At 30.5% G+C, this 24,979-nt stretch overlaps 13 protein-coding genes across 15 annotated transcripts; 5 read left to right on the plus strand and 8 right to left on the minus strand.

The window, feature by feature from the left end:
• Positions 1-216: 216 nt before the first annotated feature.
• Positions 217-2,261, minus strand: OCT59_005215 (uncharacterized protein). Its single transcript, XM_025333358.2, has 5 exons — positions 2,157-2,261; positions 2,008-2,088; positions 1,851-1,933; positions 991-1,783; positions 217-879 (listed from the first exon to the last, which is right to left on the minus strand). Exons 1-5 carry the CDS (start codon positions 2,238-2,240, stop codon positions 244-246), a joined length of 1,677 nt encoding a protein of 558 aa, XP_025172997.1. The 5' UTR covers positions 2,241-2,261; the 3' UTR covers positions 217-243.
• A 157-nt stretch (positions 2,262-2,418) lies between these two features.
• OCT59_005216 (uncharacterized protein) lies at positions 2,419-3,400 on the minus strand. 2 transcript variants are annotated; one of them, XM_066138225.1, is made up of 3 exons: positions 3,352-3,400; positions 2,981-3,260; positions 2,419-2,854 (listed from the first exon to the last, which is right to left on the minus strand). In XM_066138225.1, the coding sequence occupies exons 1-3, from the start codon at positions 3,355-3,357 to the stop codon at positions 2,703-2,705; spliced, it is 438 nt and encodes a 145-aa protein (XP_065997389.1). In that variant the 5' UTR covers positions 3,358-3,400; the 3' UTR covers positions 2,419-2,702. The 2 variants fall into 2 exon arrangements, with proteins under 2 accessions (XP_065997389.1, XP_065997390.1); XM_066138226.1 differs by having other exon boundaries at positions 2,419-2,913.
• OCT59_005217 (uncharacterized protein) lies at positions 3,034-5,149 on the plus strand (the record flags this gene model as incomplete). The annotated part of the gene is made up of 6 exons (XM_025332360.2): positions 3,034-3,109; positions 3,191-3,562; positions 3,621-3,934; positions 4,006-4,111; positions 4,181-4,346; positions 4,408-5,149. Exons 2-6 carry the CDS (start codon positions 3,511-3,513, stop codon positions 5,147-5,149), a joined length of 1,380 nt encoding a protein of 459 aa, XP_025172996.1. The 5' UTR covers positions 3,034-3,109; positions 3,191-3,510.
• Positions 4,901-6,352, minus strand: OCT59_005218 (uncharacterized protein). 2 transcript variants are annotated; one of them, XM_066138228.1, is made up of 9 exons: positions 6,270-6,352; positions 6,124-6,140; positions 5,977-6,018; positions 5,809-5,907; positions 5,672-5,722; positions 5,574-5,600; positions 5,434-5,500; positions 5,326-5,349; positions 4,901-5,262 (listed from the first exon to the last, which is right to left on the minus strand). In XM_066138228.1, exons 2-9 carry the CDS (start codon positions 6,124-6,126, stop codon positions 5,180-5,182), a joined length of 396 nt encoding a protein of 131 aa, XP_065997391.1. In that variant the 5' UTR covers positions 6,127-6,140; positions 6,270-6,352; the 3' UTR covers positions 4,901-5,179. The 2 variants fall into 2 exon arrangements, with proteins under 2 accessions (XP_065997391.1, XP_065997392.1); XM_066138229.1 differs by having other exon boundaries at positions 4,901-5,349; positions 6,124-6,352.
• Positions 6,353-6,482: 130 nt separating this feature from the next.
• OCT59_005219 (uncharacterized protein) lies at positions 6,483-8,445 on the plus strand. The gene is made up of 10 exons (XM_025319746.2): positions 6,483-6,574; positions 6,666-6,881; positions 6,970-7,096; positions 7,171-7,222; positions 7,297-7,375; positions 7,450-7,533; positions 7,611-7,720; positions 7,788-7,973; positions 8,059-8,131; positions 8,194-8,445. The coding sequence occupies exons 1-10, from the start codon at positions 6,541-6,543 to the stop codon at positions 8,367-8,369; spliced, it is 1,137 nt and encodes a 378-aa protein (XP_025172994.1). The 5' UTR covers positions 6,483-6,540; the 3' UTR covers positions 8,370-8,445.
• Positions 8,446-8,519: 74 nt separating this feature from the next.
• Positions 8,520-9,957, plus strand: OCT59_005220 (uncharacterized protein; the record flags this gene model as incomplete). The annotated part of the gene is made up of 5 exons (XM_066138230.1): positions 8,520-8,633; positions 8,708-8,922; positions 9,023-9,378; positions 9,448-9,533; positions 9,601-9,957. The coding sequence occupies 5 exons, from the start codon at positions 8,520-8,522 to the stop codon at positions 9,802-9,804; spliced, it is 975 nt and encodes a 324-aa protein (XP_065997393.1). The 3' UTR covers positions 9,805-9,957.
• On the minus strand, positions 9,810-13,304 carry OCT59_005221 (Elongation factor 2). The gene is made up of 7 exons (XM_025323305.2): positions 13,239-13,304; positions 13,036-13,068; positions 12,669-12,915; positions 12,343-12,587; positions 10,459-12,255; positions 10,195-10,365; positions 9,810-10,110 (listed from the first exon to the last, which is right to left on the minus strand). Exons 1-7 carry the CDS (start codon positions 13,239-13,241, stop codon positions 10,075-10,077), a joined length of 2,532 nt encoding a protein of 843 aa, XP_025172992.2. The 5' UTR covers positions 13,242-13,304; the 3' UTR covers positions 9,810-10,074.
• Positions 13,305-13,540: 236 nt separating this feature from the next.
• Positions 13,541-16,048, minus strand: OCT59_005222 (uncharacterized protein; the record flags this gene model as incomplete). The annotated part of the gene is made up of 7 exons (XM_025323304.2): positions 13,541-14,052; positions 14,119-14,165; positions 14,232-14,853; positions 14,920-14,986; positions 15,057-15,151; positions 15,245-15,554; positions 15,626-16,048. The coding sequence occupies 7 exons, from the start codon at positions 16,046-16,048 to the stop codon at positions 13,682-13,684; spliced, it is 1,935 nt and encodes a 644-aa protein (XP_025172991.2). The 3' UTR covers positions 13,541-13,681.
• Positions 16,049-16,153: 105 nt separating this feature from the next.
• OCT59_005223 (40S ribosomal protein uS9) lies at positions 16,154-17,196 on the minus strand. Its single transcript, XM_025319745.2, has 5 exons — positions 17,161-17,196; positions 16,995-17,059; positions 16,446-16,816; positions 16,327-16,343; positions 16,154-16,252 (listed from the first exon to the last, which is right to left on the minus strand). The coding sequence occupies exons 2-5, from the start codon at positions 17,028-17,030 to the stop codon at positions 16,248-16,250; spliced, it is 429 nt and encodes a 142-aa protein (XP_025172990.1). The 5' UTR covers positions 17,031-17,059; positions 17,161-17,196; the 3' UTR covers positions 16,154-16,247.
• Positions 17,197-17,322: 126 nt separating this feature from the next.
• OCT59_005224 (uncharacterized protein) lies at positions 17,323-18,261 on the plus strand (the record flags this gene model as incomplete). Its single annotated transcript, XM_066138231.1, has 7 exons — positions 17,323-17,502; positions 17,564-17,688; positions 17,769-17,850; positions 17,927-17,950; positions 18,036-18,052; positions 18,120-18,155; positions 18,228-18,261. The coding sequence occupies 7 exons, from the start codon at positions 17,323-17,325 to the stop codon at positions 18,259-18,261; spliced, it is 498 nt and encodes a 165-aa protein (XP_065997394.1).
• A 130-nt stretch (positions 18,262-18,391) lies between these two features.
• Positions 18,392-20,140, plus strand: OCT59_005225 (uncharacterized protein; the record flags this gene model as incomplete). The annotated part of the gene is made up of 8 exons (XM_025319743.2): positions 18,392-18,886; positions 18,968-19,009; positions 19,124-19,167; positions 19,239-19,375; positions 19,454-19,564; positions 19,635-19,739; positions 19,816-20,014; positions 20,092-20,140. Exons 1-8 carry the CDS (start codon positions 18,572-18,574, stop codon positions 20,138-20,140), a joined length of 1,002 nt encoding a protein of 333 aa, XP_025172988.1. The 5' UTR covers positions 18,392-18,571.
• Positions 20,141-20,597: 457 nt separating this feature from the next.
• Positions 20,598-21,892, minus strand: OCT59_005226 (uncharacterized protein). The gene is made up of 5 exons (XM_025319742.2): positions 21,612-21,892; positions 21,518-21,536; positions 21,332-21,420; positions 21,149-21,270; positions 20,598-21,082 (listed from the first exon to the last, which is right to left on the minus strand). Exons 1-5 carry the CDS (start codon positions 21,843-21,845, stop codon positions 20,863-20,865), a joined length of 684 nt encoding a protein of 227 aa, XP_025172987.1. The 5' UTR covers positions 21,846-21,892; the 3' UTR covers positions 20,598-20,862.
• Positions 21,893-21,997: 105 nt separating this feature from the next.
• Positions 21,998-24,870, minus strand: OCT59_005227 (T-complex protein 1 subunit beta). The gene is made up of 15 exons (XM_025319741.2): positions 24,829-24,870; positions 24,695-24,760; positions 24,563-24,628; positions 24,366-24,474; positions 24,000-24,189; positions 23,804-23,930; positions 23,635-23,710; positions 23,490-23,567; positions 23,327-23,415; positions 23,080-23,245; positions 22,917-23,008; positions 22,593-22,853; positions 22,424-22,523; positions 22,214-22,355; positions 21,998-22,147 (listed from the first exon to the last, which is right to left on the minus strand). Exons 1-15 carry the CDS (start codon positions 24,829-24,831, stop codon positions 22,129-22,131), a joined length of 1,584 nt encoding a protein of 527 aa, XP_025172986.1. The 5' UTR covers positions 24,832-24,870; the 3' UTR covers positions 21,998-22,128.
• Positions 24,871-24,979: the final 109 nt, after the last annotated feature.

The raw sequence follows: 24,979 nt of genomic DNA on the forward strand, positions 1-24,979 counted from the left end.
ATGTAGATGGGTCTATCCGGCTAATCAGCCACTTTATTCTATCCATATATGAATATTCCTTTTTGAATATTACACCGTTTTAAGGATAACTTGGAGCTAACCGGATTAACCGGATTGATATCCGGACAACCCAGCCATCGATATCGGCTTATCCGTCATACGGGTTACGGGTATACGGATAGATCAATGTATTTTTGCAAAAACACGGAATAATCGAATTTAGTAAATTATTTTATATGCTTTTTATTTTGTATTACCCTCAATTACAATTTCTAATTTTTTATCAGTAGCAATTTCTTTTGCCATAATTATACACTTATTGTCTATATTCACCTCAATAGTAATATCAATTTTTAATTCGTTAGTTTTTTTCTCTGGTAAATTTTTTAAAACCATTTCAGCCAATAATTTATCCGGTACATTTATAGGACGTTGTGGTATCTTAATTTCTCCTTCTCCTTCCTCCTTTTCATCATTCTTTTCCTCTTCGGCTTTTTTTTCATCTTCCTGGTGTTTTTGTACACCTTCCCAAATAGTGATATAAATTTCTTTCTGATTTTCTAAATAATTTGAAAATGTAAAATTACGACGAACTGGTAAAGGAGTATTTTCTGGTATCAATGTTATAAATTCTTGCTTAGCATTTACGATTCCAATTGATTTTAACAAGTGTGGTGTAAAAGTTGTTGAAGAGTTAATACTGTCATTAATTAATGTGTCCGCATAATTCGAGATTAATGAACCTTGAAATGCACATCCATATGCTACAACTTCTTCGGGTTCAAAATCTTGACGAATTAATGTAGAAGGATTTACGAACATTTCACGTATTTTCGATTGAAGTTTTGGAATACGTGAAGCTCCTCCACAAAGAATTACCTATATAATAGTAAGAGAAATCTGTTAAAAAGAAAGAACAAAATTGTTCTGGGGTGGTTTCGCGTACCTATTTTCAATAAAATTTTAAAAAACTTTCATTAATTAACTTACTTCGTCAATCGATTGAGGTTCGAGACCATTTTCCTTTAAAGCCTCGGAAATAATTTCCAAATTTTTAGAAAATAATTTATTTGCCATAATTTCAAATCTTGTCCTATTTATATTTCCATGAAAATCAATTCCTTCAGCCAAAGATTCAACAGAACAAGGGGCAGTTGAATTAGAAGATAAAGTTTTCTTTGTTATTTCTACAGCATTTCTCAATTTAACTAAAGCTCTTTTATTATCCATAATATCAATTTTAGTTTTTCTTTTAAATTCACTAGCAAAATGTTTTACTAATAATTCATCAAAAGCAGCACCACCAAGATCAGGACCATGAGTTGTTCCTAGTACAGTGTACATTCCTGATCTAACTGACATCACTGAAACATCTAAACTATCAGATCCTAAATCTACAATAACATCGGTCCTATCATCATATTTATTAACTGTCATTAATTTTTGTCCACTATTTGCGACATATCCTAATTCATATGCTAATGCTGCTGCACTTGGTTCATTAATTAATTGTAATACTCTCAATCCTGCTTTTTCTGTTGCTATTTTTAATGAATCTTTTTGTTCTTCAGTAAAATAAGTTGGTATTGCTAATACAGTTCCAGTAACCGATTGACCTAAAAAATTCTCGGCACTTTCTCTTAAGCTTGTTATATACTTTGTACATACTTCTTGTACTGTTACTATTGTTTCTCCTTTAAATTCCACTTTATATGCTGCTTGTCCATCTTTGTCAACTAATTGTGCTGTGCCTGCATTTGCTATTGATTTACATTCTTCATAACTTATAAAATAAATGGAATAAATAAAATTGAAACAACTTCTAAAGAAAAGACGTGGAATAAAAATACCTTTTCCCGATAAAATTACGAAACTGAGTAATTGTATTTTTTGCATTACTTAGTAATTGTACTCTAGCCTGAGTTCCAGTAAGCTAATTAAAAATAAAGAAAAAGCTTATGATAAATTACAATTAACTATTACTTGATTCAACTTTAAATAACTCACCTCTTCTTCACCGGAAAATGCTACCATTGTAGGTATTTGACGTTCTCCGTCCTCATTAGCAATGCAATCTGCTCTTCCATCCTTGAAAAATTTGAAAAATTTTAATTCTACCCGATTAATACTTAAAAACATAAGTGTATACGACGTACCTTATTAATGATTGCGATACTAGAATAACTTTGGCCTATTCTTAGGCCTATAATAACATGTTTAGAATCCGTTGCTGAGGGCATTTAAAGATTTAAATTCAAAAATGTACTATCAACCTATCAACAAAATAAAAAAAAAGGATTTTCCTGATAATTAGATCATTACTATATATGTAAAAAAATATTTATTTCTTATTGGCTAACAAATTCTGGTAGTTGTTGCATTACGTACACATAATATAATATCGAACTAGCGCGTCATGTCTTGAGAACGATTTTAATGATTTTAATTATTTTTAAAGCGCGATTCGAAAAGTAAAAATGATACAAAAGTAAATTAAGAATTTAATTGTATTAGCGAATAAGTTAAATTATTTTGGATAAAATAATCTTAAAGAAATTCTCATATTACATTTCGGCATATTACATTTCACTTTACGACACGAATTCTTTCTTTTAGACACATATACATAAAAATATGAAAAAGAATTATGGGAATTTTAATTTGGAAAAAATTTACATTATTTCCACCATCCAGTATTTTTTCTAAGCTTTGGCTTTTCCTTTTCCATCTTCCAAAATAGTATCTATATCATTCTTTTCATTCATCTCATCATCCTCATCCATAGGTTCATCTTCATCCTCAACAGCTTCGTCATAAGGATCTGGATATTCCACAGAAACATTTTCCCATTGGCCTTTTATATTAATCATTTAAATTTTAACTCGTTAAATAAGATCTCAGTCGAACAAGTATCTTGTTTTTATAATTAAAAAAGTTAAAAGAAGAACAAAGAAATTCTTAAAGAATTCATTAAACATACCCAAATTATCATCCCACAAGCATAAAAATAGAACCTGCTCATCTTTTAACCCTGATTGAGCAACAGTATCTTCATCTCTATCCAGAGAAGAATAAGAAAGTGGCGGTTCAGAATCATCTGTGGATATCAGTAATTTTATTTTTTTTGAATCTAATTTTTCGGAATCTAATATTTTTATAATATTTTTCTTTAATGTTAATATTTTATCAGTTGTTTTAGCCGGTAAAAATATTGTGGATTTATGACGCTTGACGCGAAAGTAAACCTGATTTGGAGGATGCTGTTAAGAGTTAAATATCAGAAAGAGAATGAGAAAGATAGAAAGTAGGAAAGTAAAAAGAACAGAGAATAAGTTAAAGAAGATAAAATACCTCCATTGTATAAATTTTTTTTTAAAAAAAAGAAATTTTTAATACATTTATATAATTTTAAAATTTATTAGATATATTTTACTAATTTAGTGTTAGTGTCACCTTGATTAAAACTTGTTATCCTAGATTCAAAAATTTGTTCTCGCCCATACAAAAATTATGTCTTCACAAATTTTAAAGTTAGCTTTCGTGCATCCGGACCTTGGAATAGGTATATATCATTCGAATTTTTTAGTTTTTAACTTATTAAACTATTTTTATAATAATAGGTGGTGCAGAGCGACTAGTAGTCGACGCAGCTGTTGGTTTACAAACTAAAGGTCATCAAGTCGTTATTTACACTTCTCACCACGACCCAACACATTGTTTTGAGGAAACCAGAAATGATACACTTGAGGTCCGAGTTCGCGGAAATTATATTATACCACGTACATTCTTTGGGTCATTTTATATTATATGTGCTATATTAAGACAAATTCATTTGACCCTTTCGATGATATTTTGGGATAGAGCAAAATATGACGTTATATTTGTGGACCAGTTATCCGCAAGTGTGCCATTATTAAGATTGACTGGTGCAAAGGTACTGTGTATAGCAATTTATTTTTAAGATTTAAAAAAAATCATTCACATTCTTTTAATTCTCATAAACAGGTTTTATTTTATTGCCATTTTCCTGATAAGTTATTAACACAAAGAGAATCATTAATAAAAAAAATTTACAGATATCCGGTTGATTTAATAGAAGAATTGACAACTGGTAAGACTTTTTATCCGGAATTAGGCTATATACTGTACTGCATTATTTATTCATTACCCATTTTATTAGATATGGCGAATTGTATAGTAGTTAATAGTAAATTTACTGCAAAGATATTTCATGAATCATTTCCCCATATAAAACGTACACCACGAGTGCTTTATCCGGGGATACATTTTGATTCATACGATAAAAAAGTTGATTTAAAAGATAAATCTGTTGAGATATTAGAAACGTAAGTATTAGAACTCATTTATTTTCTTTTAAGAATATTAAACAATTCATCCCTTTTTTAGATCGAAAAAGATTATATTATCAATTAATCGATTTGAAAGAAAAAAGAATATCATACTTGCAATTCACGCCTTTGCAAAATTACGCGATGATAATTTAATATCAGCCAATCAATTTAATAATTTACGGTTAGTTATAGCTGGTGGATACGATTATCGTGTCCAAGAAAATGTGGATCATCATAAAGAGTTATATCAAGAGGCATCAAAACTAGAGCTAAAGCCTTCTACATTAATGCCAGGTTCAGCAGAATTACTACCAGAAAATTCAGAAAATTCTCAAGTCATTTTCTTATGTTCTTTTAATGAACCACAACGAACTTATTTGCTTTCAAAAGCATTATGTCTTTTATATACTCCATCAAATGAACATTTTGGAATTGTACCTGTAGAAGCAATGTATGCTCGTTTGCCAGTTATAGCAATTAATAATGGTGGTCCAAAGGAAACAGTAAAAGATCGCATCACAGGACTCCTTTGTTCATCTACTCCTATGGCATTTTCACAAGCAATCGCTTCTTTTATTAATGGTGAATATGATCGTGACAATATGGGAGATCAAGGAAGAAAACATGTTCAAAAAATATTTTCTTTGGAAGCTTTTGTTAATACTCTAGAAGAAATTCTTATGCAATTAATTAAAGATTCTTCCCCATTTTCTTTACTGAACCCTTTGTCATTATGGCTCTCATTGACTATAGCTTTAATTTTATATTATGTTTATCAATATCCTTATATATTCTAAAATTACCGGCATAATATAAATATGATACTGTTATCGGTTCTTGGATTTTCCTCTCCCGCCACCGCCACCACTACCTCCTCCACGGCCACTAGAGCTTCCGGCTCTGCTTCCTCCTATAAAAATAGCTAATTAGTTTAATAAAAAAAAAATTAGCGACGAAAAGGACAAACCTCTACCAGTATTTCCACCACGAGAACCACCTGTTCAATTAAATTTTTTTTTTTTTAATATAAATAATTAGATTAAGAATAATAATGAATATTCAATCGATTAGAACTACTTACGTCCTCGATTTCCACTGCTTGGCCCTGGTCTTTGTCGTAAAGTATCCTCCTTTACCATTTCCATGATCTGAAATATTAAATAAAATAATTAAATAATGATTAAGAGAAACCATTTTAAATCAATTAAATACAATACATACCTCATCTGGTACACGCAAATATTTAATCTAATTTAATAAAGATCAAAACAATGAAGTCAATACGGAATATAAATTTCAATAAAAATAGTAATATTTACCGTATTCCCTCTGATATAGCATTCAGGTAATCGCCAAAACCTATCTCCTTCCTGTTTACAAATAAATGAAATGCCCAATTAAGATAAGGTTCTAATTTTTTGGATCAAAATTATATGAATTTTTCAAACGATCTTACCGGAGAGGTTTGTATAACTTCACGTAAAGTTAAATTCATCCAATTGTCACAATTTACTAAATGACCATTAAATGTTTCCCCGTTTTTTAATTCTACCAACTAATCAATATAAAGAAAGATTAGATCAAATTAATTTGGTAGATCATCGACTCTATTTTAAAATGTTACCATAGGGTGTCCTTGAGCTGTGTTTAACAAAGAAAGTGGCAGCTATAGATTTTTTCCAAATCAATTTTTTTTTGGAAATTTTAAATGAAAGTATTAAGTATATGGCCATTGAATGTAATAAGTATAGATTAATTGGAAATAAAATACCATTTTTGAAAAATAATCTTCAAAAATATAAATAAAATGATTAGTAACGAAAAAAGAAAATTAAACTTTGTCAATGGTGATAGATTAATTTATATGATAATACTAATTATGGTAATGACTAAAAATTCACAAAAAATGAAAATGACCTTTTTCGGTAAATTTTATACTGTTGCTTTCTATAGAATTTTAATAGTAAAAAAAATTCATAAATGGTGGCTATGGGAGGCTTACACGATTTTGATGAACACGAAATATGACTCATAAATTGTCGATAATCTAATATTGTTCTGTTATCAGGTTTATCTAAAAAAAATTTATCTTAATTAAAAAAAATCTATTTAAATGATGAAATTTTTTACATTGAAATCTAATAAATTTTTTTTTCCTAAAATATACTTAAAAATATTAAAATAAAATATGTCAGAAAATAACAGAATGGCTGTTCGCGATGGTGTGTTCATAGGAATAAATTAATGAATTTTCTTTTTTTAAAAAAAATTTACGATTAAAAAATTAATCTAGTTTTTCTAATTGTTCCTTAGCTCTTAATGAGCTTGATGATAAACGTATCAAACAAATTAAACCTCTTATTCCACCTCAAATCTTGATGGAAGATCTACCTTTGACAATACAAGCAGCTCAGAGTGTTATAATTGGTCGTGCAACTGCCGAAGCCATTATAAAAGGACAAGACGATAGATTGATCGTAATTGTCGGCCCTTGTTCTGTACACGACGTCAGAGCTGCTATTGAATATGGTTCATAATTGTAATTCTTGCCCATTTTTTTAGTCTTTATGTAAAAGTTACTAATTATATCAAAATCTCGTTATTCTTATGCACTTAGCCGGAAGATTAAAGGCTTATGCTTCTGAAGCTAGTGAACTTTTCATTATCATGCGAGTCTATTTTGAAAAACCAAGAACCACAGTGGGTTGGAAAGGATTAATCAATGACCCTCACTTAAACAATAGGTACATGACAGTAAACATATTTATATCAAACAGCGAGATTAAACTAAATTCTAAACCAATTTTAACTTTTTCAGCTTCCAAATCAATAAAGGATTACGTATTGCTCGTAATTTGTTGTTAGAAATAGTACGCGGTTTTTTTTGTGACTCATTTTGACTTTATATTGGTATCATGTGATAAATTTATTAACTTTTAAATAGAATAAAATAGGTATTCCATGCGGATGCGAATTCCTTGATACAATTACTCCTCAATATATAGCAGATTTAGTATCTTGGGGTGAGATATTTAATCGAATTTTAATGTTTTTGTTCGCTTAACTTGAAATTATGTTTAATTGATTTTCATATAAGGAGCAATTGGAGCGAGAACGACAGAATCTCAGGTTCATCGTGAACTTGCCTCCGGTTTATCTGTTCCCGTTGGTTTCAAAAACGGTATAAATGAATAATATAATAAAAATAATAAAAAAAAGTAAATTGGAAATTTTCTGAAAAAAATTTTCCTTTCATAGGAACTGACGGAAACATAGGGATTGCTGTCGATGCCATAAAAGCAGCCCGCAGCGGGCATCACTTTTTATCAGTCACAAAACAAGGATTAAGTGCAATTGTGGAAACAGATGTAAATATTTTTATTTTAACCTCTTTACCTTTAACTTAGATTAAAACTTTTAATTTTTGTACATTAGGGTAATGAAAGCTGTCACGTTATTCTAAGAGGTGGCGCCCAAGGACCAAATTATTCAGCTGAGCACGTCCAAAATGTGGTTCAAAAATTAGAGTCAGAAAAATTACCTGCTCGCATAATGATTGATTGCAGTCATGGAAACAGTTCAAAAGTATTCAGTCGTCAAGTTGATGTGGCTAAAGACATCGTAAGTTCAACTTTGCCACTTGGGAATCGTAATATTTAAGGAATTTGAGGCATTAAGTTAATCTGACAATTTCTTTACTTAACAGGCCGAACAATTAAAATCATCTCCAACAGGACATAATATTGTTGGTGTAATGATTGAAAGCCATTTAAAAGAAGGTAATGAATGCAAAATTTTCAAAATCTTTGCTTCAATTCCAATCTCACACATATTTTATTAGGTCGTCAAGATCTTCCAGTAGAAGGACCATCCAATCTCGTTTATGGTCAGTCTATTACAGATGCATGTATTAGTTGGGAAACTACAATTCAAGTTTTGGATCTTTTACGTGAAGGTGTTCGTGCAAGAAGAGCACGTAACAATAATAAAAATGGATATAATGCTTTTAACGAATAAAAAAATAATTTTATTTTTCTTTGTAACAAAAAAAAAATTAATAAAATTATGATCATATTTATATTTTACTTTCGCACGATGCACGTGATACAAGTATTTTAAAAAATGTATGATACACAAACAAATATAGTAAATTGGTTTTTCGAAAAAATGAAATTTTCCGAAATAATAAAAGAACTTTTACATGATAAAGCACAGGAGAATTCGGATAATCTCGTATCGTGGCCATCACTGTGTAAAGAATTGTTGCGAGAAGAAAATCAAGTATAACTTATTTTTATCAAAATCCTTGTTAGTTTATGCTTTTGTACTTAAATTACTAAATTTATTTTATCCAGAATGAACAGCAATTTGACGAAATTACAACACATTTATTTGATTGTATAAATATTCCACAACGAAATCAGAATTCAAGATTTAAAAATGGAATCATTGAAAGACCATTTTATTTAGCATTTATAGAATTGCTTTACAAATGTTTTGAAAATGGTAAATTTCCAGTGGAATTTAAAACAAGTCAGTTATCTATGTTAGAAAATAAAAATTTATCAAGGTAAATTTTTTTTAAATTTTCTGAACTCTTTAATAAAACGTATATGTTGAACGGAAATTAATCGTATAAAAAAAAACATTTTCGATTAATCAAAGTCTAGATTGGAACAAATAGAAGATGAAATTAAACGTATAACAAATGAATTACCTCAAATTTCAACTTCACTATTTAATGAATCGCATAAAGAGATACTTCAAGAATTTCTATTTACGTTTTTAGATCCTAAAGATTTAAATACATTTTTAGGATTACGTACTACAGCAGGATCATCTAATCAATTACCTCCTTCATTGAATGATTGTATAAAATCTTTTACAAAGCGTTATAATAAAAAGAATGCCAAGCCACGAATTAAAGGTTCGGCTGCAAATAATTTTCTTACCGTAGGTGCTAAAGCTTTTTCTAAACATTTTCATAGAGATCTTTCAAATTCTTTTTGGGGAACTTGTAGTGGAAGTAAGTTATATTTGCTTTATAAGGATAAATCATATTTAAAATTGATTCAATTTTTAATTTTAATTTTAGCTGAAAAACAAAAAAATGAGCAAGCTAACCGAATTTTGGCAAAAATTATAATGGATGCCGCATGGATAAATTTGCATTCAATGGTGGTAAGTTGAGCAAAAATTCATTTAACATTTCATAATTTCACTAAAATTACCAAGTATTCGATTATAGCATGATACACGCGTTTTTGAAATTCGTAATTCGGAAGGTTATGGTGCTCGTTGGGAAATTCAAGATTCTAATACACAACCGTCATCTCAATCTTTGCAAGGTACAATATCATCTTACGCGAGTGATGACAAACCAATAATAATTTTTCGCGGATTTCTAGAACCTCAAATGAAAGATGGCCATATTAAAGGATGGATTCATTAAATATATCAAGGATGTAAATCATATTAATAATTAATAGTGTAGTAGATTTTTTATTCAAGAAGATTTTACACTTTTTTTGTTAATTCACGCCCCTTTTGTATTTTAGAATTTTAAATATTTTCACGAGGTAAAAAAATAAAAATGAAATTTCGCAAATACATTTATTAAAAGGAAATTTTTTTTTTTAAATAAAATGTTTATAATTATTAATATTTATTTAACCCACTATTACATTTTTAAATTTGGGCACAAAATGATTGGATCACGTGTTTATAACTTATCAAGGTATTTATCCAAGCTAGGAATCTATAAATTTTAATTATTAATTTGAATATGATCACGTAAATGAAAAAAACATAAACATTCGACATAATGAAATGTAATACATACTTCTTCGCTGAGTCCTTTTCTCTTTCTTATTCCCCTTACAATATCTGCTACTTTACCGGCTTCTAATGGATTTCCATTCATAAGTTGCCAATGAGAGAATACACATTGAGGGAAAGCTTGTCCTCCTGTGTTTGAACGAAGATCTGCGGTGAAACCGAAGGATTCATTTACCTACAGCATAAACATTTTAAAAAATTAGATTAAATTAAAAATTACAAATACACATTTATATAAACAAATTACTACAATAAAACTTGCACTTACGGGTAAGTAAGCTTTTACGTTGTACAATGGAGTACCAGGACGCTGTTCTTCAGTAAAAACGTGGCCACGACGTCTATTCAAGACTCCATAGATACCGCCCATAGCAGTTTCTGGGCATTGTATTTCTGCAAGAAAAACAGGTTCCAAGAGACCAGGAATAGCTGTTAAAGCTGCTGCATATATAACACGACGACAAGTAGGGATGATTTGGCCACCACCACGATGGATAGCATCAGCGTGTAACACAACGTCAAGAATATTGAACCGGCAAGAGCGCATGTTTTCTTCAGCGCAAACGCCCTCCTTTGTAGCCCATTGGAAGGCAGCAATACAAGAGTCCTTAATTTCATTAAGATATTGGACTCCCTTAGTCACATCGACCAACAAGTTTGCACCAATAGTTTCAGGACCAAAACACCAAATCTTACGAGCATCAGTAACTTCCCAACCGAATTCTTCAGCAAGAAGACGTGCACGTGCCTTCAATTCATCACGTGGAGTAATTTTTCCGTTTTCAATAGCATTAGAAAGTTCCTCCTGCATTGGTAGAGCTTTCATAAATATACGATTATGTTTATTTGGCGACTTAGACAAAGCTGTTATTGATGATTCAGCTTGGACAGTCTCTCTATAAGATACCACTGGTTCACCAGTTTTGATTGGGACTTGAGCATGATCTTCTTCTAAATCCTTTAAGCAAATTTCCAAATGTAATTCTCCTGCGCCGGCTACGATATGTTCACCGGATTCAGAAGTACTAACTTGAACACAAGGATCTGATTTAGAAAGTCGTTTTAATCCTTCAACTAATTTAGGTAAATCGTTTGCATTCTTCACTTCAACAGCAATTTTGACGACAGGTGATACTGAAAATTTCATAACTTTCAAATTATGAGCAGCTTCCGAGGTGGTGATAGTACCGGATTTAAGTAAATATTGATCGACACCAACGAGACCAATGATGTTGCCAGCTGGACAATCTTCGATAGGTTCAACAGAACGGCCCATCATAAGAATTGTACGTTGAATAGATTTAACGAACAAATCGTCTTTTTTACCAGGTTGATAATTTGGACCTTGGATACGAACTTTAAGACCAGATTTAACGGTTCCCGAGAATACACGTCCAAAGGCATAGAAGCGACCCTTATCAGATGTCGGTACCATTTTAGATACATACAACATAAGAGGTGCATTAGGATCGCAATCACGTATACCTATGGCACACTCGTCATCAGCAGGACCTTCGTACAACATTTCAGCACGATATTTTTGAGCAGCTACAGGCGATGGAAGATGAATTACTATCATTTCTAGTAAAGCTTCTGCGGCAGGCAAGAATTTTTTCATTACGAGCTTAAGAAGGGGTTTCCCTTCTAACTCTTTTTCTTCACTTTTTAGGGTAATTTCCAACTTTTCGAGCATTTTTGTAGCTTCCTCCTTCTTAAAGTTCATAATAGCATCAAATAATTTAAAGATAGGATCCAAAACGAATGTACAGAAAGCACGTTCAGATAAATCGCCTTTATCATTTACAGCCGTTGGTTGTTTGGTCCATTTCTTTGTTTTAGTATTAAAATAGTTTTCACCCCATAGTTTTTGCATCATCTTTTCTTTGTCAACACCGAATTTTTTAGAATAACGTTGGGCAAATTGGCGAAGAGTGAAACCCCAACCATGAAGACCGGATCCAAAAGCAACAGTACCCTTTTCAGGGTAAACTTGAATATCACCAAGAGCCTTATCGAAGTAAGTTGAAATGATGACGTTTACTGATTCGATTGTACGTTGGAAAGACTAAATACAAATTGATATATATAATTAAATATATATGTATTCGTATTAAAGAACTACAGGAAAAAAATTTTAACTTCATATACAAACAGTATATAAATCTTCTTTTGTAAGCTGTAATTCCAACAAGGCACGATCAACTTTGTTAATAATTACTACGGGCTTGATTCGTTCGGTAAGAGCTTGACGCAAGACGGTCTCAGTCTGTACACATACACCCTCAACACAATCAACAACCACTAGGGCGCCGTCAGTAACTCGAAGGGCAGCTGTTACTTCAGATGAAAAGTCTACGTGTCCGGGAGAATCGATCAAATTGATTAAGAATTCATTACCTGATCAAATAAAGATAACAAAAATATTATTAGTAATTCTAAGTTAGCATTTAATCTCAAATTTAAGGAAATTGATGATACCATCAGTCTTTTGTTTTACATCTGCTAAGTCATCCTTTTGCAATTCAAAATACATTGAAATTGCCGTAGATTTAATAGTGATACAACGTTCTTGCTCATCTGCACGAGTATCTGTGAAACGTGCTTCACCAGCTTTCTGCGCAGAAATAATACCGGCCTTAGATACCAAGGAATCGGTAAGCGTAGACTTTCCGTGGTCAACGTGTGCGATGACAGACATATTGCGCACGTTGGTAGCCCGATCCATCTAATTCATTTGAATTCAATGATACTCAGACGATTAATTTTTTTTTTTATAATAATTTGCTCTTTTTAATATTTTATATTTTATTGAATGCAAAAAAGACTTTTTTTAATTTATACATACAAGACCGCGAATTTGGTCGACTGTAAAGTTCACCTAATAAACATTTTTATCAAACAAAAAAATTAAGAGAAAATAGTCAGTGTGATGAAATAGTCTATTTCTTTTTATATGATATTAAGAAATGAAGAGTACATTTTCCGCACAAAAAATTAAATTGTAAATAATATTATAATGAAAAAGAAAACTCGAGTGTGATATCTTACCATTATAATCAACAGATAAATTAGCCAAAGAGATAAAAAGAGGATGGATGGGACCAAGTGAAAGGTACTGTTCGTATGAGTATTGTACGATCCACCTTTTTATATCAAATACGAAATCTTCCGCAGTATTAAAAAATTTTTTGTCATAAAATTGTTCTAATATCATATTCTCCGAAAATAAGCAACCCCAAAACAAGTAATCACAGCTGGAATTTGACGATAAATTCTGCCAGAATTATTTATTGCTTATTTAAGAGGAATACCTATAAATCACGTGGATAATTGCGCACTCAATAAAAAATTGAATATAACCGCTGCGGATTTAACTGCGGATGCTTACTGCGGTATTTATTATACTTCATTAATTTGTAATCTATTATTATTTTAATAATATAACAATTGTCTTATACAAATTACAATCTGTTTGATTAATAATTAATAGTTCACATTCTCTCTAATGGTTTTAACCCTAATAACTTAAGGGCATTCCCGAGCGTTATCCGACTAGCCCAGTACATTAATAGTCTAGCCTCTGCTACTTTATGTTCTTTTTGTCCAACGACCCATAAAGTCTCTAAAGCAACAGATATGGTATGACTTAACTTCATTGCATATGTTACAATCGTACAAGGTTCTAAAGTATTCAATGCACCTTTGACAAAATCAGGATATTGTGCAACCATGTCGATAAGATCTAATGCCGATTTTTCTGAAAGAAGACTAATATCAATATTAGGATTAATTCCAAATCCGCAGTTTCGCTCTATTGAACAAAGACGAGCGTGAGCATATTGAAGATACGGCCCAGTGTCCCCTATAATAAATTTTAATATATTAGTATGAGCTTATAAGGAAAAAACACTAAGTCGTGCGTACCTACCTTCAAAGGAAAACATTCGATTCCAATTAAATGCATAATTACGAATTCTAAATAAAGATATTTTTAAATATATAATTATCAAGTGAATATAACTTATTAATTACGATCATTACCTTTTAGCGGCCATATCCTGAATCATTACCGCAGAAATACCAATTATATCCGCTACTTTATCAGGATTCTCAACTTGTGAATACTTTTTTTCGTTCTGCTTCATTACTTCATGCATAGACTCCTTAGTTTGTTCTAAAATGTCATCCAAAAAAACTGCAGTTCCTTTACGAGTGCTCATCCCACTAACCATACCAAAATTAATATGTTTACATCGTCCTACCCACTCAATGCCCATTAATTCTAATATCTTAAAAAGCTGCTTTAAATGTAAATCTTGTTGTGAAGCAACAAGATAATACATTGCATCAAACTTATATTTTTCATATCTTTCTATAGCAGCTCCAATATCTCTAGTAATATATAATGTAGTACCATCCTTCTTTTGTACAACGGCAACATCCAGTTTATACTGATTCAAATCAATAATTAATGCACCATCTGATTCTTGTAACATTTTTTTCTCTTTTAATATCTCCAAAGCACGATTAATGCTTTCATTGCTCACTTGAGATTCGCCAGAATAAATATCAAAATTAATATTGAGGCGGGCATATGTATCCTTATATTTTTCAATGCTGAGATTTCTAAACTTTTTCCATAAAGAAAGTGCCGCCTCGTCACCTGAAAATATATCAAAAAAAATATTAATAATTATTTCTAAAAAAAATAAATTTTAATTCAACATACCTTCTTCCATTTTTTTAAAATAAGCACGAGCTTGATCATTTATTGTTTCATTCTTATCAGCATCTTCCTATAATTTATAAATAAATTAGATCTCACAATTATATTAAAACTAATAAAATTTCAATAAGAAAACCTACATTAATTTTCACATATACATCATATAAATGCTTAATAGGATTATTAAGTAAATCTTCCTCAGATCCATATTTTTCAAACCCAACAGCCAAAAGACCTTAAATCGGTAAATAATATACGTATTATATGTTAAAAAAACATGTAATGTTCAAAAACGCGAACACAAAGAATATTCATTAAATAAGTTTACCATATTGTTTACCCCAGTCTCCAAGATAATTTAAACCAATTGTTTCCCAGCCATTTGCATCATGTACATTTTTAACAAAGTTGCCGATAATAGTACTACGCAAATGACCGGCATGAAATGGTTTCGCGATGTTTGGACTACTAAATTCTACAAGAGCTTTTTTACCAGCTCCTGACTGATTTGTTCCATACTTTTCTTTTCGTTTATATATATCATCAAGAAGAATATTAGCAAGGAGTAATTTATTGATCTTAAAATTTAAGTAATGTCCTGTTGCAGTACATGAAGTAATATATTCATTAGGAGAAAACTATAAAAAAAGAAATATATTAACAAATAATAAATCACAAAAAAAATATATAAGCAATCAATAAATGTTACCTTTTCTACCCATTGTTGGGCTATTTGTGCTGGATTTCCTTGTACACGCAATCTAGGAACTGCAATGGCAATATCCCCATGTTCAGGATTTCTCGGGACTTCTAATATTGCTAAAATATTATCAGCTGATATCCCAGAAAACTCAGCAACTATTGATGCTACAAAGCTACGAAACGAATCTAATTTATTATTCTCTAAATCTGCTCCCTTAACTTGAGGAACAGGTGTCACCGGGTTAAAACTCATTAATAATGGTTTATTCGCGTTCACCGAATAATTATAACCGCGTTCTTTTATACTTTTAGAAGCTAAAGAACTTATAATGCTCGACGTAAGGTTTACTGTATTCAAATTTAGCAGATCTCGAGCATATACGAACCGCGACGCAACTTTTTTTAGTGACCCGTAGAGTCGCCCGACCATTTCTGGGAATATTTATATTATTGATTTTTAATATGAATAATTATGACTCATAAATTATAAGCCATAGTCCAATCGAATTATTATAAAAAAAAAATTTCATTAACTGCGGCGTGATAAAATTTTTTCATAATTAATGCAACAATTTTGATAATTTATTTATATAACATTGAAAATTAAGAATATCGAAGTAAAATTAAGATTAACCTACAGAAAAAATAGATAAGTAATTTAATTAATGTATTTACGAAACAGGAATATAGTAAATTTAATATATTTACGGTAGGATTTTTGATAGCTATTTAAATATTTAAATTAAAAAAAAAAAAAAGAAAATATTGTAAATAAAATAAATATATCAAATAAATAATAATAATTGCAATAAATAAACATTATATACCGTGCACGAGCACCTGGACCTCCAAACTTCTTTGGTTCACAACGACGAGGATCAGCAACTAATAAACTTCTGTCATAATGGATAAGGGTATCCTTGATTTCCTTTTTCTGAGCTTCATCTACATACTTTTGATAGAAGGCAACGATTGCTTTTGCAATCGCCTGGCGGATAGCATAAACTTGGGAGGTATGGCCACCGCCCTTTACTCGAACTCTGATATCTACACCAGCGAATTTTTCTTGTCCCAAGATTAAAATAGGTTCGTAAACCTTGAACCTTAAAATTTCTGGCTCAACTAGATGAATTGGAGACCCATTAATCTTAATAAGGCCTTTACCACGTTTACAATGTGCAACAGCGGTCGCAGTTTTCTATATAATAAATTAATGAAATTAATTATACGAAAATAAAAGTAGGATTGATCTTGATCATTCTCATTATAAATCAATTAAATATCTAACATGATAAATTTAATCATAACCATGATGTTCTTATTTTATATGAAGTTATAAAGAAATGTAGAAATGTGGAAATGGAATTAATACTAACTTTACGACCATAAGTCTGTACAGATTCCGTCGTCATTCTCGCAACTCTTAATAAACAAAAATAAACTGTTCTATATTCAATAGAATAAACAAAGTCGTAAAAGTAAAAAAAATCTGCTGAACGATGATGAATTTGCCCGGGATGGATTATTACAAATCACACTAACCTTCAGTTTTTGCGATATTTGAAAGAGGAGAAAACTTTTTTTCTCGATATAAAAAAATAGAATATGTTAATCGAAAAAAAAAGGGTCCTAAAAATTTGGGGTGATGATAGATTTGATTGGCAGATTGGTCACCGATAGACAATAGTTTTTTTTCTTTACAAAATGTTGACTCCACCTGAACAATTTGGAATTATTGAAAAGGGCGTATATCGCTCGGATATGTTACACCCCTCTCATTTTTCTTTTATTAAAGCACTTCAACTGAAAACAGCTCTTGTATTATCTCCCGAAGTTCCTACTCGTGCTGTTTTGAACTTCTTGGAGGAAAACAATATTAAATTGGTAATTTTTTACCAATTCTTTTTTTTGCATTCTTTTTATTACTTAATATTACGTTATAAAGGTTCATTTAGGCCTAAGTATTTGGAAACCGAATCTCGGATGGCGACCTGTTAGTGAAGAATTAATAAAGGATGGGTTGGAAATGGCATTGGATGTTGGAAATCATCCAATACTTGTTCTGTGCACGTAATATTTATACAAAACTTGTTTTCATTTGTTATTTTCTTTATTGAATTATGAAGTTTGAAATATAAATGCATGTAAAGGTCAGGTATCCACGAAACTGGAACATTTGTTGGATGTTTGCGTAAATTACAAAATTGGAATTTTAGCTCAATTGTTGCTGAGGTAAAAATTGTTATATTAGGCAATTCAATTATTTTTGCAAATTATAAAAAATGATCTGTTATTTTATTTAATAAAGTATCGAAGTTACGCAGGAAATAAAGTTCGTTACGTAAATGAACAATTCATCGAGTTATTTGATATGGATTTAATCACTTTGCCTCATAATTTGCCTTCCTGGTTTATAGAACAACAACAACTATTGGTAATTATATTTCATAAAATTTGCAACGTAATTAATATGTACGTTATTAAATTATAATTTAATTTAGCAACAAGAAGAAGGAAAGGAATCATAAATCTTTAATGTCTGTCTGTTAAAATCTTATTATTATCCTGCATTCTTGAGTTTCTTTTTTTTAACAAGTATTCATTAATAGAAAAGATGTAGTCTGTATGGTTCAAATTAAATGATTGTAGACTAGATAAATATAAACTATGTACAAAAGTTTGTAGCATCACGAGGACGAATCACTCAATTTGGTTTTGTACTTGTGAAAATGAGATGCCATATTTATGTTCATTCAGTGCAACTATACGTTCAATATAATATGTTCCATTGTCTTGAAAAGTAATTTTAACTCATTTTTTCGAGGACGCGTATTTTTTATTTGAAGAATTGTAGGCTTCTATTATTAAATTGAAAACTTAAACTTCTTAGCAAATACGACGATTTATATATTATTTATTATTCACATTACTTCACGCGAAATATTCAATACGAATGGCTATTAGAGAAGTTTGGGAACAATACAAAAAGCAACGTGATGGTGATCATTTCACTGACAATGCTTCATTTGTTTTCGTACCAACTGCTTCTGGTGCAAGAGGTTATGATGCTGTTAGGCAGTTTCTTTCTACAGCATATGACTCTCGCATAATTAGTGTAAAAGAAAAAGTGATTATCCAAACTATTGGAGAAAACTCTGTTGTTGAAGAATCGGAAACTACGATTAATTTTATTAGTGGCGATGGTGCTTGGCTCGTACCAGGCGTTGATAGTCGATATACGATTGAAAATCAAGTTGTAATTCCTACCGTAAGTTCTATGTTAAGATTATTGTTTTTTATGTAGTACATATTAGCTGACCGTGATATTAATTTATTTTTCATATCGTAGATTACTTCTGCATCATTTGAAGGTGATAGAATATCTTCCATAGTATGTGATTATCTCGTAACATGATATTTTAATTATTTTATGATCTTTGTGACTTATGTAAAATTCTCATTTATCTTATTAATCATAATTTATTTTATTTATCATAATTAAAAGCGTGTATATTGGGATCAAGCATCTGCTTTGAAACAACTTAGATTGTAAATATTTGAATTATCACGCAGCAAAATATAATATGTCACTATAATTAACTATTCAATATATCATACAGAATTTCCGATAAGAACTCTTGGCCTATTGTTAGTGATAGACAAGTTGATGCAATACGCGATATATCATCTGCTCATCTCAATCCATTTGGTAAAACTGATCATTTGTCTGCTGGTATTGGGAAAATGAACCTTAACCGTAAGTTTGGTAAATCATTTTTTTTTTAAGAAAAGAAAAAAATAAATTATATAATTTAATATGAAACAATAAATATAGAACCGGCTGGTCGTCGACCTGTTCATACGTCTAGTCGCGTCAATCAACCCGGCGGTACTGGCGGTAAATCTACTATTTTCGATGATATGAGAAGTGATGCCCATGAGGATAGTAAGTAAATACATCATTTAATCATTATATAATTTAAGTTTGATCATTAAATACTTTTTAAAAATTTCAGTTGTTCAACGTGGCAAGCGTCATACTAGTCGCGTCAATCAACCTGGAGGCACTGGTGGTAAAACATCTTCGCTTTTTGGTGATAGTGATACCACTTCCGAAGATAGTAAGTAAATATGTTAATATTTTATTAACTTAGTAATTTAAGTTTGATATTAACAAGCAAATTTTTTTTTTTTTAGATACTAACCGCAGGTTCAATTCAAATAAGAATGTTTCTCAGTTCTCTATTGGAGGCGATGATGATTCGCAACATGATACTTCTTCCATAACAGGATCTTCAAGAAGACGAGGAAAATCTCAGATCGAATCATCCGTTGAATTGGGTGACGATGGAGGTAATCCACCACCGCAACGTTCTTCTGTTAAACCTTCAAGTCGGTGAGTAGAGAGTTATGTCGTTTTGATGATAACGTTAATTTATGTTAATCAAATATTAATCCAAACTTTGTTATTAGTATTTTGAGACCTCCCGGTGGTGGTGGTTCTCAATTTACTTTTGGATAAATGAACTCCTTTATTTTCATTTCATCCTTTAAAAACAATTTTATTTAAAAGAAAATTTCTATGAAATAATAAAATAATAGACTTATCAATGAATAAACTAGAAGTGATTACTACTGTATATAAATTTAGTTACAGTGCTGGCAAAAAATGCAAAAAAATGCGATAAACGAGAAACCAATGATTAAATTGCTTCAAATTTTGTAGATTTGTTGCCAAATGTATCACTATTACGTATATAAATTATCAGCCTTTTATCTTATTTATTTGTCTCACAATTGATTTTTTAATTCAAAAAAAAATTGTAAAATATTTAGTCTGAAATTCTGATTTAAAATATATGAAAAATATCAATTAAAACAAGTGTAATATATCTAAAATCTTTATTTTAATGATTTTTGAGTCAACTTTAATGTCAATTTATAGAAAAACTAACTAATTAAGTAACAACCAAATTTTTTTAATAAATCAATATTTTTATGTTTATAATTTTTTATTATAATTATATTTTATTAAATTTTTACCTTGCTTAAAACTTTTAATGGGTTGTTTTGAAAAAAAAAAAAATCGATTATGAGACAAAGAAATAAGATAAAATTTTATACAATTAGTTCATTTGGCAAATTTCCGATTACTTTTTTGCCGCATATAGTAGCAAAAACTAATCAACTAAATTGCGCGAAAAATTTTACTTAAAATATCCTTATCATAATGCATCCGCGTGATTATTGATTTTTCTTTACTTTTCCTTTACCCAAAATTTTTCTACGTTGACCAATCATATGATTATACATTGTATAAAATCCTGGTACATAAATTAATAATAATATAACCAATATCCAATAAAAAGATTGACTAATCCTTATAGCGAACCGTAATGATTCAAATACTAAAATTGATTCACTACCTGCCCCAACAGGATATAATATAAAAAAAAATGTATACCTTTACGAAAGGACAGATTTAATTAATAATTTATCAAAGGCAATTAAAAAAAAAAGGATAAATTACCTGCACCATAACAACCAGCCTGGTTGGTTTCCTATAAGATTTAAACCATAAAATGCATACCGAATACATTCAGTTATACTCCATGCAATTGTCATGCTTGTAAATGCCCAATGAGATCTTACCTAAAAAGAATTAATAATTTTAATAATCTTGGTCTAAATTTTAAGTAGGAATGTATTTTACCTCTGGAAATTTATTCACAATTAACCAAACGAGAGTTAGACGTGAACTAACTTGAATCACTGTAGTTATGAAAGGAGATCTTACAAGTCCTATTAATATTAAAATAAGATCAATGAATAGATTCATCTTGATATATATATATATATATATATATCGATTCGAGATTTATTTGAATTCAAAATTTACCTAAAAGAACATGAAATATCTGTAGTATTGTATAGCGAAATCAAAAATTGGTTATTTCATAAAAGCTTAATGTACAACAATCATTTGAAAATACCTCCAAGATAGCAGCAGTTTGTACTAGTGTTAATGTCCACCCAATTCTATCATATAATTTTGTAACGTCCCCTCCATTTTTAAATAACTCCAACACAGATACTGTAAGAACGTAAGTCCAACCAGCCCAGGAAGCTGCATTATAAAGTAATAAATAACTATTTAAATTTCCTTTAGCTTTTCCGTTAATTTTATTGCTACCGCTTGAAGTTTCTGCTTTAGTTTCTGAAGACATTATGGAACAAAATTTTTTTGCAGCGATACAACAAAATTGAATCGTAACATCATTTTTAAAGATACGAATTAAACGAATTAAATAAAGAAATGATTTACATTTGGCAACGCGCTGCCGCGTTTTTAAAAGTTTCGGCCCGAACGGCCCGAACTATATTATTAACAAATAGGAATCACGTGAAATAAACTTTATTTATTTAAATTTAGCCGTTTCAAAATTTTTTTTGTAAAAAAATTATAAATATGTATAATGCTACGCAATCCATAAATTACCTTTTAATCTCTCATTGTCCTTCACGTTTCCTATATAGTATATTGTTTCGTTAATAATTAAATTAAGATGTATTTACGAAATAAAATTTATCGTACCTTGGCGCACATCGAATAATATCATCTACGCGTAAAATCATTTCTGCAGCCTCTGATGCACTAATTAAAATTTGTTGCTTAAGCTTAAATGATTCAGTGACCCCTTTTTCACGCACATCTCCAATATTGTTATTTTCCATATCTAAAAAAAAAGAGTAAGCATTAACATATAAACACATAAATAAAATATATTACTATAAAATTGCTAACCTAAGCCGTACGTCGACTTTCCCTCGTTATGAGCAGCACGCAGTCTAGAAACTAGATCTGCACTATCATAACCAGCATTATCAGCCAAAATAGTAGGAATCTAATTTGAAATGATAAAATTATATATTATGATGAACTTTCATTAAAAGAACATTATAACCGTACTTACTTGTCTTAAAGCCTTTGCAAAAGATTCAATCGCAATAGCTTTCTTACCAGCAGTTTTTGCTGCCATTTCATCAACTGCTTTAGACATTAACATTTCTGAACAACCTCCGCCTAGCACTGTACGTGTTTCCTTTACAGTTTGTGATAACACACTCAATGCATCATGCAACGATCGTTCAGCTTCATCTAACAATTGATTTGTAGCTCCACGTAGTACAATCGTACAAGCTTCGCCGGCGGCTACTCCGGAAAATTTTATCAACTATAATTGTAAAACTAATTAGAAAAGTATAGGAAATATACGATGAAATTGAAGGATAAAAACCTTGTCTTCTCCAATAATAGTTTCTTCAATAAGATCACAATGACCAAGTTTTACAAGTTCGGGATGATCAAATGTTGATGCAATTTCACCGCCTAATTAAGTATATATAACATTATAATGGAGATCTAAGAATACTCCGAACGTTTATGTCCTATAAACTTACCGGTAACTAAAGCTAATCTTTCAACACCATCAAAGTCCGCATGCTCAATTGACACGATACTAGAATCAGCAAATAGTTGCTCGGGCCAATTATAGATTAATTGACGATTGACAAAACAATTTATGCCATGCGACTTGATCTTTTCAACTTTTTCCTTCATTTTGTCCTGTCAATTTTTTTAAAAAATAAAGGTTATTTATTAAACCCTATTACATAAATTGTATAAATAATTTCAATAGAGACATACACGTTCAGCCCTTTCCAATTCTGCTAATTTGCCAGTAGCATCAACGCGAACACGCGCACCAAAGATTTTAATCTTGTCGGTATCCATCGCTAATTATATTTTATCGTAAATAGCTAAGCATTTTATGAAGTAATTTTTATTCAGTCAAATAAATAACACAAACGTGTATTTGCAATCAAAATTTTTGCGTTTTCAATCCTCTTTGGCTGGTTTACACCGATTTTTTTGTCCAGAATAAATCCTATAAAATAGGAAATAATTGAGTACTTTGTTCATAAAATGAAATAAAAATATAATAATGTACCGACCTTCATCAAGATAGGAATCAATAAGTCTACCACCAACCTTTTTGATGATTTGAATGTGTTCAAGATTTGTACTGCCCTATGTAAATTTATCACATTATATGTAAACCATTTTGATAATTTAAATATATGTAACATTAATATACTTTAAACGTAGAAGTTAAATTTTTACTTTGAGCCTTAAAACAGCGTCAACAGCAAGATTAGCAAAATAATCTTTATCTTGCGATAAAACTTTAGAGCTCAAAGTAGTTCGAGCAATGTTAATTAAATCCCTGCGAAAAATTTCCGGATTCGCTCTAAAAACAAACGTTAGAGCTGACAAAAACACTAATATAATGAGTACAAAATAATTATCCAGGAATTACCCGTTATCAACAGCGGATGCCTCTAAGGCCTTAAATGCTGCAGCATTAGCAATACGATAACCTTCAATAATAGTTTGAGGGTGGATTTTTTGGTTTACGAGCCTTTCAGCTTCGCGCAATAACTCCGCTGCAAGAACGCAAACAGATGTTGTTCCGTCGCCAACCTCATCATCTTGAACTTTAGATATATCTAAAATTAAAAGTTAAGGAGTTTACGAGTAAAAATGAATCTCCATCGTAATAGTAATTAATAGTAATTATAATTCTGTGATGCATCTGAATCTCCAGGACTATTTGTACTATGTAAGTCATTTTAGACGATATAAAGATTTATTCATAAATCGCATAGATTCATGTCAAGGATACTAACTAAAACCTTAGCAGCTGCGTTATCAAGAGCGATATTTTTGAGTATTGTGGCACCATCATTCGTTACCATTATATCGCCTTGAGTCACCGATTGTAAGATCTTATCCTACAAAAAGAAAATTATTTACTACAAAATAAATATTGGACATAAACTCATGCGATAGCGCCAACCTGTTCAGTTGATTTCTTCATACCATTCCCTTTGGTCCCAATGTACTCTTTACCAGGTCACCAATAGCGATCGCCCCAATGAAAGAAGACTTAAGTAAAAAAAAAATTTTAGAGTTGTTGGATTTTGATTATATAAAAAAGCGATGATAACTTACCAAACGCGCGTTCTCAGCGCGTTCCTCCGTTGCTTCATCCTTAAAAATTTGTACTGGTGCTAAAGACTGTAATTGTAAACTATTAAGATCTCGAATAAAGAGGATAAAAAAAATTTTTTTCGCTAGGCACTAACCATGATATAAAGAAAAGTGAAAAGATCTAATGTTGTTAGATTAGAGGTTACTTCAGTGCATCAGAATTGGTCAATTGTGACATTGTGAATCACGTGATATAATAATTTTTCTTTCATCGAAGTTTCCTGAATTAGCTAGAAAAACTCGCGC

Source organism: Rhizophagus irregularis, chromosome 13 (assembly GCF_026210795.1).
Source record: "Rhizophagus irregularis chromosome 13, complete sequence".
NCBI lineage: Eukaryota > Fungi > Glomeromycota > Glomeromycetes > Glomerales > Glomeraceae > Rhizophagus > Rhizophagus irregularis.

What these genes read in the sequence shown, in the direction of transcription:
- OCT59_005226 (XM_025319742.2), bottom strand. Translation starts at nt 21,845, where the DNA reads ATGTCTTCAGAAACTAAAGCAGAAACTTCAAGCGGTAGCAATAAAATT. An exon ending in TTGTGAATAAATTTCCAGAG is followed by an intron (nt 21,271 to 21,331) that starts GTAAAATACATT and finishes AATTCTTTTTAG; the next exon opens with GTAAGATCTCATTGGGCATT. An exon ending in GGCTGGTTGTTATGGTGCAG is followed by an intron (nt 21,083 to 21,148) that starts GTAATTTATCCT and finishes CCTTTCGTAAAG; the next exon opens with GTATACATTTTTTTTTATAT.
- OCT59_005227 (XM_025319741.2), bottom strand. An exon ending in CATTGGGACCAAAGGGAATG is followed by an intron (nt 24,475 to 24,562) that starts GTATGAAGAAAT and finishes TTCTTTTTGTAG; the next exon opens with GATAAGATCTTACAATCGGT. An exon ending in CTATTATTGGAGAAGACAAG is followed by an intron (nt 22,854 to 22,916) that starts GTTTTTATCCTT and finishes TTACAATTATAG; the next exon opens with TTGATAAAATTTTCCGGAGT.
- OCT59_005215 (XM_025333358.2), bottom strand. Translation starts at nt 2,240, where the DNA reads ATGCCCTCAGCAACGGATTCTAAACATGTTATTATAGGCCTAAGAATA. An exon ending in GTATCGCAATCATTAATAAG is followed by an intron (nt 2,089 to 2,156) that starts GTACGTCGTATA and finishes AAATTTTTCAAG; the next exon opens with GATGGAAGAGCAGATTGCAT. An exon ending in CGTAATTTTATCGGGAAAAG is followed by an intron (nt 1,784 to 1,850) that starts GTATTTTTATTC and finishes TTATTTTATAAG; the next exon opens with TTATGAAGAATGTAAATCAA.
- OCT59_005219 (XM_025319746.2), top strand. Translation starts at nt 6,541, where the DNA reads ATGTCAGAAAATAACAGAATGGCTGTTCGCGATG. An exon ending in GACCCTCACTTAAACAATAG is followed by an intron (nt 7,097 to 7,170) that starts GTACATGACAGT and finishes TAACTTTTTCAG; the next exon opens with CTTCCAAATCAATAAAGGAT. An exon ending in GTAATTTGTTGTTAGAAATA is followed by an intron (nt 7,223 to 7,296) that starts GTACGCGGTTTT and finishes ACTTTTAAATAG; the next exon opens with AATAAAATAGGTATTCCATG.
- OCT59_005223 (XM_025319745.2), bottom strand. Translation starts at nt 17,030, where the DNA reads ATGACGACGGAATCTGTACAGACTTATGGTCGTAAA. An exon ending in TACAGACTTATGGTCGTAAA is followed by an intron (nt 16,817 to 16,994) that starts GTTAGTATTAAT and finishes TTTATTATATAG; the next exon opens with AAAACTGCGACCGCTGTTGC.
- OCT59_005218 (XM_066138228.1), bottom strand. An exon ending in AAGTTATACAAACCTCTCCG is followed by an intron (nt 5,723 to 5,808) that starts GTAAGATCGTTT and finishes ATTTGTAAACAG; the next exon opens with GAAGGAGATAGGTTTTGGCG. An exon ending in GCTATATCAGAGGGAATACG is followed by an intron (nt 5,601 to 5,671) that starts GTAAATATTACT and finishes TTATTAAATTAG; the next exon opens with ATTAAATATTTGCGTGTACC.
- OCT59_005221 (XM_025323305.2), bottom strand. An exon ending in TCGACCAAATTCGCGGTCTT is followed by an intron (nt 12,916 to 13,035) that starts GTATGTATAAAT and finishes CAAATGAATTAG; the next exon opens with ATGGATCGGGCTACCAACGT. An exon ending in CAAAAGAAGATTTATATACT is followed by an intron (nt 12,256 to 12,342) that starts GTTTGTATATGA and finishes ATTTGTATTTAG; the next exon opens with TCTTTCCAACGTACAATCGA.
- OCT59_005216 (XM_066138225.1), bottom strand. An exon ending in CTTGTGGGATGATAATTTGG is followed by an intron (nt 2,855 to 2,980) that starts GTATGTTTAATG and finishes TTAATATAAAAG; the next exon opens with GCCAATGGGAAAATGTTTCT.